Source organism: Zeus faber, assembly GCF_960531495.2.
Source record: "Zeus faber genome assembly, chromosome: 16".
NCBI lineage: Eukaryota > Metazoa > Chordata > Actinopteri > Zeiformes > Zeidae > Zeus > Zeus faber.
Window position 1 is genome coordinate 1113257 of NC_137202.1, and position 15428 is coordinate 1128684.

Below are 15428 nucleotides of genomic sequence, written 5' to 3' on the forward strand. Positions count from 1 at the left end.
CAAAACGAACGAAAATCTTTGAAAATGAGTCGAGAGTTACTCCGCCGGCGAGCGGCTGGCCACCTTTCCTGTCAAAAGATATCCTTTTAAGAGGGTTATTAGCGACTGGACGTTTGATACAGACAGTTGATCGGGTTGGCGATTTCCAGTCCAACCACGGTGTAAGGCAGGCGGCGAAAGACAGTGACTGAGAAAGTGTCCCCGACACCCATGGTGCTTCTTTTGTTTCGTTCAATAAGGAAACAAAGTTAAAATAAAAAATACAATCCATCTAAAATAAAAACTGTTTTTATTATTTTTTTGGAAGAACGGGGCACAGTTGTTTCACAAACCAGCCCAAATGTTATGTACCCGCCCAGTGCTATTTTTTCCAGCCCGATGTGATCCAAAGTCGCCCCTACTGATACACCCAGAGCCCTGCGATCCGCAAATGAGTTGTGAACAGTTCCGCACCTCGGGCACCCTTGTCCCGAAGTCAACCGGTTTTTTTAATGGGTTTTTGGTTGGATGCCTGAAATAAGGTCTGCGGTTAACACACGCTTCAGAGATTTTCACGTTATGTTTACTACGAGATAAAACGTCTGTAAATCAGTCATCGCGCCGAACACAAGAGTCCTGGACTCACTACTGCGCCTTCACAGCCTCTGGTTGTGTTTATTGCAAACTTTTTCAACTCAAACTCTCCAGGTTTTTGGAGAACAGATCAGAGGGTAAAATCAAATGACAAGTCAGAAGCTTCGTGGTGGTGACGTTGGTGTCGTTCCTTCCCTCACGTCACCTTTTTACTTCTGGTGATTGCATTTTCGCTTCAAAAAACCCTAAAAGTGGTGATCATTTGTGAAGGTTAACTTGCTGAAAAAAAACGTGTATCATAAACCTTTGCGCATTTCTGCTTATTTTCTGCAATAATCCAAAATCTAATGGAGAAATCCCATTGGCTTTTTGTCGATGGAACCAGGGCAATGCTGACTTCTGGGTTGGCCTCCGAAAACACCTCACCCCTGCAGCACTCAGACGATGCTTGCTTCTTTCTGGAATCTTTTTTTTTTTTTTTTACTGAGTCAGACGCCGAGAACCGAGTCCCTAAAAGAGAACATTTTCACAGGCGGACAAGGGCGCAGAGCGTGTAGCTGTCCGTAAATGCTGCCTGGTCTAAAACGTAAAGGCCCCCCTCCAGCCGGCAAAGGCTCGTCCGTTTGTCAGTCAAAAAGAGACGCGATTTTTTTTTCAACTGACTCGAAAAAATGTAAAAGTCGCCGCTTCCGTTTCGTTAACACGGTTTACATTTTATTTACGTGTGCATAATAATTCAGGCTTCTGTTCGGCAGCTATCACCGGTGCTGACGCTGCCAAATTGCCACAAGTAAGATTCATGCCACAGAAGCTGGAGTGTGACAGGTAAAACTTTGTGTCTGTCATAAAAAAACAAAAACAAAGTGGAGAGATGGTGGGTTCGGGTCATAGATATTGTTAGACTGTAGGAGGAAAGCTCAACCCAATTTATTTATTCTTTTTAGCCATGAAAGTACAAGCCTCGCAGATGTTGCTGTTTTTCTGAACTTGCCGAACACAGCTGGGCTGCCCTGGATCTGATCGAGATTTGGGTGTGGATTGTTATCAGCTGCTGCTCCAAAGCTACCTGTTTACATAGACCCTGCATTCAGATTTGCACTGTTGTTGTTTGCACCTGTATGATGATTGGTAAGGACCTTTTAAAAAAAAAAAAAAAAAAAAAATAACAGTTACCTTATCAGTCTCTCTCTCCCTCACTGACAACTCCCCAAAACCCCACTGACAACAAGGCCATTGTTGCTGCTGAGATGATCCACAGCCTGTTCCTAATCAACCATTCGGGAGACATCTTCCTGGAGAAACACTGGAAGAGTGTCGTCAGCCGTAGCGTGTGCGACTACTTCTTCGAGGCCAGGGAGAACGCCGGCTCCCCGGAGAATGTGCCCCCTGTGCTGCAGACCCCACACCACTACCTTATCAGCATCTACAGGGACAGGCTGTTCTTCCTGTCCGCCGTCCAGACCGAAGTCCCCCCACTCTTTGTGATCGAGTTCCTTCACCGAGTGGCCGAGATGTTCCAGGTATGTTATGGTCGCGGGTGAGGGGGGGGCATGTCTTTTTGGAACAGGCGGCTGTTTGATCTGTAGTACAGCTGCGTGTTCCACAAATAGCTCGGAGGTGGACTAGAAGAGATTTAGCAAGTGTAAAAAAACAAAACAAAAAAAAACATGTGCTCTTATTCTCAGAATTTTGAGTTGAATGGTTGACAACTAAATTGTTGTTTTCCATCCCCATGTAGCCTAAAGGCAAATGATAACAAGGGCTTTGCTGTGTCATCTTCACACTAGCGGTCCCATATCTTAACCCTACATCCTGGTTATGTTAGTTATGAATACTACTTGACTTGTGATTTGAGTATAACAGCACATGTAAATATGGTGTTCAAATGTACACTAGCCACCTGACACGACTTTGTCAACAGGATTATTTCGGAGAATGCTCAGAGGTGGTGATTAAGGACAATGTGGTGATAGTGTACGAGCTGCTGGAGGAGATGCTGGACAATGGTTTCCCGTTGGCAACCGAGTCCAACGTGCTGAAGGAGATGATCAGACCTCCTACCATCTTGCGATCAGTCGTAAATACACTCACAGGTAAACAGTGTTTTTACAAGAGATGTTTACACAATAGCTTTGGGTCATTGAAAGCCAGGAAATGTATTGCGTCATTTTAGCAACAATATAGGCCTTAAATTCCATTTAACGATTTTAGGGCAATTACGTTGTTAGTTTCTAATAACAAAAATCTAGATTCAGAAACAGGGACATTTTCAAGTCCACTTAATTAAAGAATCACAAAAAAACAACTGGCATAGATCGAATATAAATATGTGAGTAATAAGGATAAAACTCAAAACAATACATCAAGACAACGCACCATGATACAGCAGATCAGTGCATTTCAAAGACCAAAGAGAAGATGGCTTTTCATTCAAGATGTGGGGGAAAAAGACAGAAAATATACAAACTAATCTTCTGTTGCTGTAAAAGTAAAACTGTTTTCTAAAAGTCTCTTCAAATGTCTGACATGGGACAGACCGTCTACCTCTATCCTCTGCTATTTTATCTAAAGCATCATTGATTTCCGCTAAACATTTGCATGTAATAGATTTGTATACGGCTCTTCCATATTTGTTTTGCCTGATTTCCAGGAGGTAGTTATATTGGAGAAACACTACCAATGGGTCAGTTGTCAACAATCCCGTGGAGGCGGTCAGGAGTGAAATACACCAATAATGAGGCTTATTTTGATGTGATAGAGGAAATCGATGCCATTCTGGACAAATCAGGTAAAACCGTCACATTCTGATCTCTATGTTTAACCAGAGTAGAATCCAGTTTTAGGCGTATTTAAGCGCAATTTTATATTATTGGATTTGGCCAGTCCTAGGGTGTTATTTCATTTTGGTTTGATCTGGTTCAGGTACAACGGTGTTTGCTGAAATACAAGGTGTGATCGAAGCCTGCATCAAGCTTTCTGGGATGCCTGATCTGACCCTGTCCTTTATGGTGGGTTGAGGGTCCCTCCCTTTCTCTCATGTATACATTGTCTTCTTCAATGTCTTCACTTTGGTCTGATCTTTACTTGTTTTAAATTGTAGAATCCTCGCCTTCTCGACGATGTGAGTTTCCACCCATGTGTGCGGTTCAAGCGCTGGGAGTCTGAGCGTGTCCTTTCTTTCATTCCCCCGGATGGAAACTTCACACTAATGACTTACCACGTCAGCACTCAGAAGTAAGTACATAAGTATCTGTAAAGCAAAACCGACTGTTCCGACTTTGTCACATTACGGAAAAAAATATTATTAACCAGAGCCAAATTTGAATGATTAAAAGAATCACCAAGTATATAAAATTAGGTTTCAAAATTGTCAAAAATAGGCAGTACCTTCTACACTGAAACGCTGCGGGCATGTCTGCTGAAGGTACTGAAACCTGACACTCTCAGAGCCCCTGTAGCAACAGACTCTCGATCAGTGAGCACAAAGTACACGCCCCGGAGAACGAGTTGCTTGCACCACCCAGCTGGTGCGGGGGGGCTCATGAGTCGGTTCGCGAGTGGCGGGTTAACAAACTGGGTTACTTAAAACAGAGGTTCCCAAAAGATCACTCTGATCGGAGCTGCAGATCTCCGCAGCGGCTTTGTATAGTGTTAGGTGTAGGGCCATGCCAAGTATGACCACTCGATGTCATCAAGTCATGATTTTGGCCCGCCCAAAAAATCTGTAACACAAAAATGTTGAGAAACTGTTTAACGGTCTTACTCCACAATTCAGTTCAGTACTACATCATTCAATCTTTTCACATGTTTTCAGCAATGTTTTTCTATCATGTATAATGTGTTTAGAAACAAATTACTGAATTCACTTTACAGGGACTTAAATGCATTTTACAGTACCTGTGTCCTGGTATAGAGAGTGACATTTGAAGGCCATGTTACTCCGGACAAAACTGTTCCAGTATCTAGTCAGCCATTTTGACCCATTGTTTCGATTAAAGCCCTGAAAATACTTTTTGATGCTTTATGCATTAATCCTGGAACCCCACAACAAAATGTGGTCATTACTCTTCAAAAACTATCTTCAAAGTTCTAATAGTCTTAATACATTGTTTTGGCAGCTTTTGAGGGGTAGAGATGGACCAGGAGACGGGTAGAACAAAAAACAGCCTCAACTATCACAGTAGCATAATATTAAAATAGGTAATCAGAGGTTTAATCATTCCCCTCTAAGTACCAACGGTCTGGTCATTTTTGTTAATTCCATTTGTAATGGTTGAACGCCATTGCTTAGACCTGCAGTTCCCCTTGGAAAAATAACATTATTATATCCTGTAATAATATATGAGAAAGTGGCGAACACAGGTTTTTTGTTTTTTTTTCCTCCCCTGGCTCAGTCTTGTGGCCATCCCGGTGTACGTGAAGCAGAGCATCGGTTTCTTTGAGAGCGGCTCCTGTGGTCGCCTGGACCTCACAGTGGGACCCAAGCAGACAATGGGGAAGACAGTGGAGGGAATGATGATCACCATCCACATGCCCACAGCTGTGCTCAGCGCGAACCTCACGGCCACGCAGGGAAGTCACACGTACAACCCCATTACCAAGGTAACCACCCTCTTGTTTAACCCTTTGCAGTCGCAGTTGGCACCGGGGATGAGACAGCTTTATTTATTTATTTTCCCCAGCAAAAGCTTCTCGCTAATATCTCATAGAAACAAGCTGAGGAAATTTGTATTGCTATAAATCCATGAAACTGAAATTTAGTTTATACATTTATTTTTTATACCTTTACATTTATTCATTTAACAAGGTTTGGTTTTTTTTGTCCAAAGCGATGAGGCTAGAAACAATGCATACAGTACATCGAGCATTGGAGCAACCTCAAATTTAAGTGCCTGAGCACCTGTTACTAAATTCAACCAGATAGAAGTGCAAGATAGCTGTAAGGAATCAGAATTTTAAAAACAAAGTTTTTATTTTTTCAATCGATATGTTAGTGCAATAATGACTCTCGTATAGCTCTTTCAATAAGCCTTGTGTATGAAATGTGCTGTACAAATACACTTTACGTACCTACCAATTCCTTTTTGGCTATACTTAGCATAGGAATTTGGATCCAGACTGTTTAAGAAAGCAATGGGAGTGGGTGGAAGAATTGTTTTATCTAATCATTCTACCCACGGTGACCCTGGCAATGACTGGTAAATGTACATGGACTTCTATGACGATAAGGAAAACATTGAGTCAAATGTTCTACAAGTCTTGATGTCTCTTTTAACACCGATATTTCTGGAAAGTGAGGACAACACCATAAACATGGCTGCTGTTGATACTCATGGTTGATGGGTAATTGGCAGGTGTTGGTGTGGGACGTGGGAAAGCTGAACCCACAGAAGCTTCCCAACCTGCGGGGCAGTCTGAGTCTGCAGTCAGGAGCCCCCAAACCTGAGGAGAACCCATCTCTCAACATCAACCTAAAAATCCAGCAGCTGGCTATATCAGGTACTCCAAGACTCTCTCCCTGACCCCTGCCTTGGTGTGTCATCCATTACACCCAGAAAATGTTCACCATGAATCGGTCAAACAGTGCACATTTAATGATTTAATCTGGACACTTTTTGCTTTAGATTCAATTTTTATTATTGTTTTTGCTTTAGATTCAATTTTTATTATTGTTTTTATTTTTTCCTCACTTCTTATTTAAACTTTTTTTTTTTTTTTTAAATTCTCCCCAGGAATAAAGGTGAATCGCCTGGACATGTATGGAGAGAAGTACAAGCCTTTTAAAGGGGTGAAATACGTCACGAAAGCAGGAAGGTTCCAAGTACGGACATGAATGCTGACTGATGAGCCCAAGGTCACCGGTCAACAACCCCACGTGCCAAATTTAGGGCAGCTGTCCCTCACTGTCAACTCATCAAGAAGGTTTTTGTATTCTCCAGCTCACTGTTATCACCGAAAAACTTGTAGAGGTTATTTATTGTCATGTTGAAAGCATTATCCAGCATCTGATGGTCCTCCTAACCTGTAAAGGGAAGCCTTAATGATAATTAATTTGAACAAATTCAAGTGCTTTTAGTTTATATACTGTTCTAACATGTTGTATTGTACAAATCATTCTTCTCTTTGTTTGACTACTTTGCTTTTTTCCTTTTTATTTTTTTGTCAAAACATGGGAGTGATTCGGTAGTGGAAATTCCAAATATTAAGGCCTAAAAAGGGACACTTGGGGCTCGTAGGCCACACCTTCACAGATTACCAACACTATCTCGCTCTTCAGCACCAACACACGTCTGAAACCTTAACCTGAGTGTTCAATAACGGGCCATACTTACAATTTTGCAGACATGTTTACATATTGCACCAAGGCATGAAAACAGAGCACAGTTTTATATGCTTGACGTTTATTCTTTTGTAGGATATGATGCATTTTTATACAGTCTAGCTGCAGCCTATTCATGAATTTGAACGCTTCAGTGCAGGTGTTGAACACATTTTCCAGACGTTGCCTTTAGGTTTCTTGGTGTGATGGTGCCGAGTGCAGCACAAAGCTCGTCACGTCACAAACCGTGGAGGCCGCATATACTGTACACGGTACTATATATTTGACCTGGCCTTATCGCTCTGAGCACACCCTTATGTCTTGAAGACAGTTTCAGATTGGTGAACAGTACAAAGATGTTCAAGGAGCCTTTGGAAAAATTTGTTGGTTTCCGGTTCGCGGTTTCCTAATACTGTGTCTTAACTAATACCAAGAACCTCACAATCTAAAGTGCAGACTTACTCAACACCGTGTTGCACAATGTTGTATAAACACACAAGTATATTGGTATATAAATGTCCTTATAAAGCGTAATGTGTTTGTGGTTATTTACCACAACACTTGTGTACGTACAGTAATGTCATGAGACTGTGAGAGACAGTCAAGCCCAGATTCGTCATGGTTGTCCTTTATTATTTCAAGGCACGCCAGATGTGTGGACAGAACTACAATATATCACTGTACCATTTAATTTCATAAATATAATTTAATGAGCTTAAATGCTTTGTGCTGCGATTTCTAGCTCTGTCCCAAGTAATCGCTTTGACAACCCACGACAATCAAGTTCGAGTGAAGTTTTAAAGCACACACATACAATTCCCCATTTAATAGTTGTGCTAAAACTGGCCTTGTAAACAAAAAAAAGTAACTGTATTGGCATGTGGTGAAAGAAAACATGATTTCTCTGCTTGCATTATTGTCTGAACTGCTGTGGGTTTGCATCTTAAAAGGGACAGTTACTCACCATGACTACTCTTTATGCTGGCAGTCAAGTAACAATATCACACATTTACATCATCAACAAACCACTGGGGTCATCTAGGAAAAACTCAAATCTGAGGAGGAGATCGAGCTCACACACAAAGGAGGCTCTAGATTAGAGAATGAGCTGACAGAACGTAACAGCATCACATCTTTCATTTTGATCGGTTACGAAAAACATCTCAAAGTAACAGTTCAACTGCTTCAGTGATTGTGCTGAAGTTTAGCACCACAACCCATTAAGACAGCGGAAATTCAAAATTATTATTTTTTATTTATTTTTTATTTTTTTTGCTAGAAAAGGACAGGCCTTGGACAGCCCTCCAGGGTCTAAAACAAAAGTAGTTTCTGCCTGAACATGTTAGTTTTGCATGTGCTTTGGCTACAAACAACTGTTAAGAACTAAATGCACAAAAAAAAAAAATCGTTATTCTCCTAGACAAACAAAAATATTGCTGCTGTCGAGTTAGCACCTCTTTTATAAATATCAACATTTCAGCATTTGTGGGGAAAAAAAAAAAGTCGCCGTACATTTCCATCGATGGTTTTGGATTTTCTAAGTTGTGTAACTTACAACATAATATGTAATTTGATCTTTCGAAAGGGTTAAACCCACAAATCCTAAAAACCTTCAGACGGTGATTGTTTTAAGTAAAAAAAACAAAACAACAAACATGGCAACGGTGATGCACAGTTTGAACACGCCACATTCCACATCTGGGACGGATCTTCCATTAAGAACAGTGTTGTCACTTAAAGTAAACATGACGAGAAGACAGTATCAACCAGGAAACGAAAGCTACGCATACTCAAGCCCATGGCTGAGAGTCCTCGACGCGAATAAACACATATTTACAACAGACGAAACCGAACAAAACGTAAACATTCTTTCGCATCAGTTAATATTTCAATGCCGTAAGTCTCCTTTTAAAAATAGAAAAAACTTTCCATGCAAAAAATATATACCTGGGATTTGGATAAACTCTTGTAACCCAATATACCAAAAATATATATTAAAAACTGTCAGCTATTAAACCTGTGGGACATCAGAGCTATAGGAAGAGGGAGCAAAGCTGGATTGTGGGAAACCAGGACGTGAGAGTTCCTCCACCCCACACGCGCAAAACCAGAGACAAGGATGGAGAGAAACTGGGAAAATGTATGATTCCTCACCATGTACCTGTGTGTGCTACTGTTACTGAGCGCGTGTACTTTTGGAGTCCAGAGTGAGGAGCGTCCTGGCCGGGTGGGTTTACTGCTTCCAGGGACTCTATTGGTACCAAGGACTTTATTGGTACCAGGGACTTTACTGGTACCAGGGACCTAATTGGTACCTGGGACTTTACTGGTACCAGGGACTTAATTGGGACCTGGGACTTTACTGTTACCAGGGAATCTATTGGGACCAAGGACTTGACTGGTACCACTGACTTTACTGGTACCAGGGAGTCTTGCGGACCCAGCGCAATGTGAATCCTGCGTCCGTCCGGATCTTGATGGAAGCTGCCTCCGCCTCCCTCACGGTCTCCTTCACTGACTGCATCAAGTTCTGAGCGTTGTGGACCAACATATCTGTGGCCTGGACGGTGGGGATGGTGTGGAAGAGAAGGTGAAGGATAAAAATGGTTAAAAAGAAAGACAGAAAGGTTGAGATAGAAAGATTGAGGGAATTGTGAGGTTCCAGCAGCTCACATCAAAAAATAGACAAAAGTAATAAAGTGATAAGAATAAAAATTGAAAAAAGAAAATGGCAACATGCAATAAACCTCAAAATTAACTAAGATAGAAAAATTGAAAATATACAATTAACAAAAATTAACAATAAGAAACAAAATAAACCGAACAATGAACACAAAAATTTGGCAATGTACAATAAACAAATGTCTAAATAAATGAGCGCACCTGTTCAGATTCCTCCTCGCTGATATTGGTGCGCCCCAGCATTGTGGCTTTGACGGTGGATAGGATCTTCAGCTGAGTGCTGATGGTGGGGATTCGTTCACACACCTTGGGGGGGAAAAACAAACACAACAAAATGTTTGTTTTTTCCTTCATTCTCTATTTCAGACATTAAATATCAAGGCGCTTCCTTGTGTATGACCTGCAGCAGGTTGGTCCTGATGCGTCGGTCGGTGCACTGCTTGGCCACCTCCTTGGCCAGCCTCGTCACCTCGTCCGAGGCCTTGGCGATGTCCTTCGCACACTGGATCAGTGCTCGCTTGTTCCCGCTGCCACCGCGAACCAGACGGGACATTTCTGCCATGAGCAGAGCCATGCGCTTAGCCGCTGCTATGATGTCATTACCCTGGGGTGGATGGATGGATAGACAGACACAGACAGACAGACAGATAGATAGATAGATAAGAGAGATAGATATAGAGACAGACAGACAGATAGATAAATAGATAAGAGAAATAAGAGAGATATAGATATATAGATAGATAGATAGATAAAGAGAGGAGATGGAGGAAGAGTAGGACAAGTGAGCAGGGGAGGGATACTGCTGTTGCCGTATATCACCCAATAATAACAGATTAGAACCTTTGATTCGAATGTTAACACATTTAAACATTTTAAAAGACTGATATCCAACAGAATAGAAATTCGCCTTATTCTCAGCTTTGTAGAAATGAATAATAATGCAAAACGGTCTGTGAATAAGAAGCATTATCAATGTTCTCCAGCCACATGCAGTGTGAAAACAAGCTCCCACTCCTCACGCCTGGATTATGCTTCTGTGAAGAGACGCATAAATGTCTCTGCGGAGCGACGCAGCGCAGGGGGTTATGGGTAATTGTGTCATCTGACTTCCTGCCGGGAGCCAGGTTCGAAACGAAGAAGAATACCTAGAAGCGCGACCTGCGACGAGGTTCGAACGCGGATTTCTATTTGCTTTGGTGTATTTTTGAGATCATACGTTTTCAAATAAAGTTTGGAATAAAAATAGCAAAAACTGATTTCTTCAACATTTTCTGTACATTATAGCTCGCTAAATGTGACACCGCCCCCCAGTGGACACGCAAGGTTATACACACAATCCAACAAGTATAACCACGTTCGCTGAGCTGCAGACAGAGAAGCATGATCCAGCCTTCACGCCACATGAGAGAACATACTTCCTGTCATGGGACCTTCCGTGAGATTCATATCCCATTATACTCTGAGGGGGGGAAAACAGCGAGAGCGAAACAGTTAAGTCTCTCTAAAGTGATGGAGTGCATGAGGAAAAGAAAAGAAAAACACCGGCAGGTATTTGACCTCAGCCGAAGCAGCGGACAGAACACCAATGCAATCAGGAAAACCACAAGTCGCTGGGAAAACGGGAACCTGGGCTCCCAACCGCCTTTGAACCACCGGCGCACGCCGCTCTACACCCTGCTATCCAGGAAAACACCAAAGCAGTCAGCAGAATGAGCCACAGTGGGTCAGAGGTTTCCATAGCAACGGCGAATGCAGAGCTGCTGCTGGTGCAGTGAGTGTTCCACTGAGCATTCCTGTGGATCGGCCCTGCAGGTGAACTTCCTGGAAGAAACATCAGTGTGTGTGTGTGTGTGTGTGTGTGTGTGTGCATGCGTGCTAGGGATGCAACGGTACAGTGGGCTCACGGTACTGTATGTATCACGGCTTTGGGACCATGGAAACGGTACGGTTTTGGTATCTTTATATTTAAGATTTTTTTTGTAGTAGTAGTCTCTCATAAATATCTAGTGTAATGCTCTATGTGTATGACTGTGGGGGAGTGGGGAGATGGGGGTTCAAGGTCATCGGTGGTCATATGATTGGAGGGGAGGTGTCAAGGATAGTGGATAATTAAAGTATTAATTTTGTCATGATCTCCGCCTTCTTCTACTTCCCCTCCCTTTCATTACCTGTCCCATTAGTCCAACTCCATTTACCTGCGCACACAGCTGTTCCCGATCTGTAATCTAACCCCTATATAAGCCTCTCTCACCAGTCACCCATTGCCAGATTGTCTTCGATGCTTGCACCAGGCTCTCCAGCGTGCTCTGGACTGATTCCCTGCTACCGACTCTGCCTCGCTCCGACCACGTATCCTGCCTGCCCCCCCGCCTGTCTTCTGTCTGCACTCCTCGTTATCGAACCTGCCTGTCCCCGACGATGTATCCTGCCTGCCCCCTGCCTGTCTTCCGTCTGCTCAACAAATAAAAGACATTACCAAATATCCCTGCCTGTCTTTGTGCTGCAATTGGGTCCTAACCACACCCGTTACAAATTTCTGTGATTTATTTCTTTATTTAATATTTTGAAAATGTTTACAATAAAAAATAAAATAAAACCAGTACTCTAGTTATTCATTTGTGTAGAACAGGTATAAACAGTATTTTTCACACATAAATAATAGTAAAATAACTTATTGAAATAAAACCTCACAGTCAGACCAGTGCTTGCGTGCCTTCACTTTGTGAACCTCATGTGACAGTGGGTGTGCTTCTTTTCAGCCAGGGCACCTCCCATCGAGGGAGGAGCATAGGCTATCTCTTACATAGAGGGGGAAACATTTGCCGCTGGCAGGAGAGGGCAACTTAAACAAACATCACATAAAACTGTAAAACTTGACAAAAAAGAGGAACAGCTCATCACCCAGTGAGACTCCGTTCCCTTCTTTTCTACAAAAGAATCGTTCACAAGTTCGTAATAAAAAGGGACACGGCCATCCCAGGGGGTTATTTGCCGACTGGACACCTTGATTGATTGCAATCTTCACAAAAACATTTTTATGTAGTTTTATCTTGTGTTTCTATTTAAAAGGCTGTGTAGCTGCGCGCGTTTGAAAAATAAAATTGACCTCTAGTGCAAAATTAGAGAAATGCTGCGCCGCTAATGTGGCCAGTGGAGCTGCAGTAGTGGATTCTATACTTGCCGCGCCCGCATGCTGCCCCAACACGTCCAGTGGACTTCTACAGTGATACTGTAATGCGTGCATATTGAACCTTAGGGGGCATATCTAATGGTTTGATAACATACCATGTACTGTTGCATCCCTTGTGCGTGCGTGCATGTGGACGTGCATGTGTGCGGTTTTAGTGTGTGTGTGCATTGGGAGCGTTTGGTGTGTGAATGGGTGTGTTTGGTCAAAAAGTATGACACAAGGCTCCAAGCAGGTAGAAAATAAACACAGAGGATTATTTCCTCATACGATTTGACCAAAGTGTGTGTGTGTGTGTGTGTTGGTGTATACACGCACAGGAGCATGTACGTGTATGTGCACGTGTGCAGACCTTGCTGGACCACTTGCGCGCCTCCTGGTGCAGAGACTGGGCAGCGGCCAGAATGGGTTGATTGACTGGCTGGTTGGACGGCATCATCAGGAGTTCTGGCTCATAGTCATCCTCACCGTCAGTAAAGTCATCCTCTTCATCTACCTCTACTGCCTCCTCATCGTTGGACTGGGAGTGGGCCCGGGGGGTAGGTTTCGGGAGGCAGGGCAGAGGGCGGAGAGGAAGAAAACAAGGTAGGAAGGAAGGAAGGAAGGAAGGAAAGAGGAGGTGAAAGGGGGAAGGAGGAAGCCAGGGAGGGCGGGAGGGGAGGAAGCACGGGGGGGAGATAAGGACTTTAGTACTGGATGCAAACACAGAGGACAGCAGAGAAGGGAGGAGGGAAGGAGGGAGGGATGGAGGAATGGATGGTAATCTTGAAGGCAGGAGTGCACAGCGGGGAGGAGGGAAGGAGGGAGGGATGGAGGAATGGAAAAAACTGACAAACCAAACCCTCCAGAGACTGACTACTGTAACCAGAGTGACAGCTCTGTTCTGTTTCGCTTTCCAGTTTTTTCCTCATAGAAACCAGAAGATAAATAAGGTAAATAGGTACTGGGGGTGGAGAAGGACTGCTTGAGGGAAGGAAAAGTGGTTACCGCTTTTACAAAGTCACCAAAAAAAAAGAAGCAGAATAACCAGTATCCTTTGCTTTGAATAACTAGAGCCGCGTAGCTCCATACAGAAGTTCATCCCAGCACATTCACCAAACACACAGACCAACGGGGATGAACTAGACCCGAGAGGACCACCAAGCAGGGACAGCATAGTGGCTTGGATGTCATCACACCATGAGCTGAATAACTTTGGAGACATGATTGTGCTTATTTAGAGAAACACATCCAAAATTATCTTATAGTTTGTGCCCCCCACCCCCAGAGGGTTTGGACCCCCCCAGGCAGGAGGCTGACTGCTGCTCAGACCTGATGGAGGGCCCCCTGGTGCCAGTACTGACCTTGCTAGACCACTTGCGCGCCTCGTCGTGCAGCTGTCGCGCCGCCACCATCATGGGCTCACTCAGCACCTCCCCCACCCTCTGCTCAGGGAACTCCTCGTCCCTCTCCTCCGGGGGAGGCGGGCGTGGCGGGGGCACCTCCCCCTCCGGAAGTGGGGGCTTGGGCGGGGCCTGTTCGTCACTGACCTGGGAAAAGCCAAGGACGCACACAAAAATACGCATGAACGCACACACACACACACACACACACACACACACACACACACACACACACACACACACACACACACACACACACACACACACACACACACACACGTTTGTGTGTTAGCTATAGATGGCTGACAGAACGAAAGAGTAATGGTGGGAAAAGTCATATCCTGTACTAATGTGTGTGTTTATTTGGCAAGGTAGATTTTCATATGCAAGGAATTTGTCTTGGTAAATATAAGTGCATTGCTGTACAGACAATAACCATAAAATCTTATATAATCTTATGCTTAAAAGAAAAAAATGAATCAAATATAACAGAATATAGAGAATGTGGTTCTATTCACAGGATAAATCAAAATGAAAGGTTATGGCAGAGGCTAAAAAACACTATGGTTGCTGGTATGGGTCTAATAAATATAAATATAATCCATATTTATAGGATGAAAATATTGATGAGTGTTGGTATTAGTATAAAAATAGTGTTAGAAATAGCACTCTGGAAAAGAGTGTCATTCAACACTGTACTGAAGTAAAAGTAGTTCATACTGCATACGAATAGCATGAAGTAAAAAGTAGTTTTAGTGGAAAAGGCTGTGTTTATATAATGTGTTCAGGTCCTGTGCCTCATTTGGTTAAAGTAAGTGTTGACGTGGTAAAATAGTTCACCAAAGAGGGGCATTGGTGGCCGTTTTGTGGAACAAAAAGCTGTGGTCTGGTCATCCTACAGGTCGTCTACAGGACAGAGTTATTGCAGCAGTTCTTGATGATTTAAGAATTAATAAAGAGCTGCATTGCAGGTTGAGAACTTGAACTCCATTTGCAGACTAACTCTGTCCTGGATGCAATGGCACAAATACTCTGTGTTGTATGCCCAGCATGCTGATAGCACAGGTTAAATAACTAACTAACTAACAAACAAACAAACAAACAAACAAACAAACAAACAAACAAACAAAGAAACAAATAAATAAATAGATAAATAAATAAATAATAAAATAAAATAAAGTAAGTGTTGGACGATGAAGTTGATGAAGTTTGTAAATTGATTTATGTTGTTCATAAATGTGACAGAATTAAGCTGATGTAACGCCTATATCAACAGTAGTGTGCG

General features: G+C 42.9%; 2 protein-coding genes across 2 annotated transcripts in view; one reads left to right on the forward strand and one right to left on the reverse strand.

Annotated features, from left to right (window-relative positions):
• Positions 1-1376: 1376 nt before the first annotated feature.
• On the forward strand, positions 1377-7359 carry ap3m1 (adaptor related protein complex 3 subunit mu 1). The gene is made up of 9 exons (XM_080016653.1): positions 1377-1398; positions 1803-2093; positions 2495-2666; positions 3224-3361; positions 3496-3581; positions 3674-3807; positions 4968-5175; positions 5928-6072; positions 6306-7359. The coding sequence occupies exons 2-9, from the start codon at positions 1821-1823 to the stop codon at positions 6404-6406; spliced, it is 1257 nt and encodes a 418-aa protein (XP_079872779.1). The 5' UTR covers positions 1377-1398; positions 1803-1820; the 3' UTR covers positions 6407-7359.
• Positions 7360-7504: 145 nt separating this feature from the next.
• Positions 7505-15428, reverse strand: part of LOC307242266 (vinculin-like) — a 32596-nt gene continuing 24672 nt past the window's right edge. The window contains exons 18-22 of the mRNA XM_080016652.1: positions 14105-14290; positions 13114-13281; positions 9975-10178; positions 9776-9880; positions 7505-9452 (exon numbers count right to left, since the gene is read on the reverse strand). Coding sequence (XP_079872778.1) covers positions 9306-9452; positions 9776-9880; positions 9975-10178; positions 13114-13281; positions 14105-14290 — 810 coding nt within the window. The 3' untranslated portion in view covers positions 7505-9305. The remainder of the gene's footprint in view (positions 9453-9775; positions 9881-9974; positions 10179-13113; positions 13282-14104; positions 14291-15428) is intronic.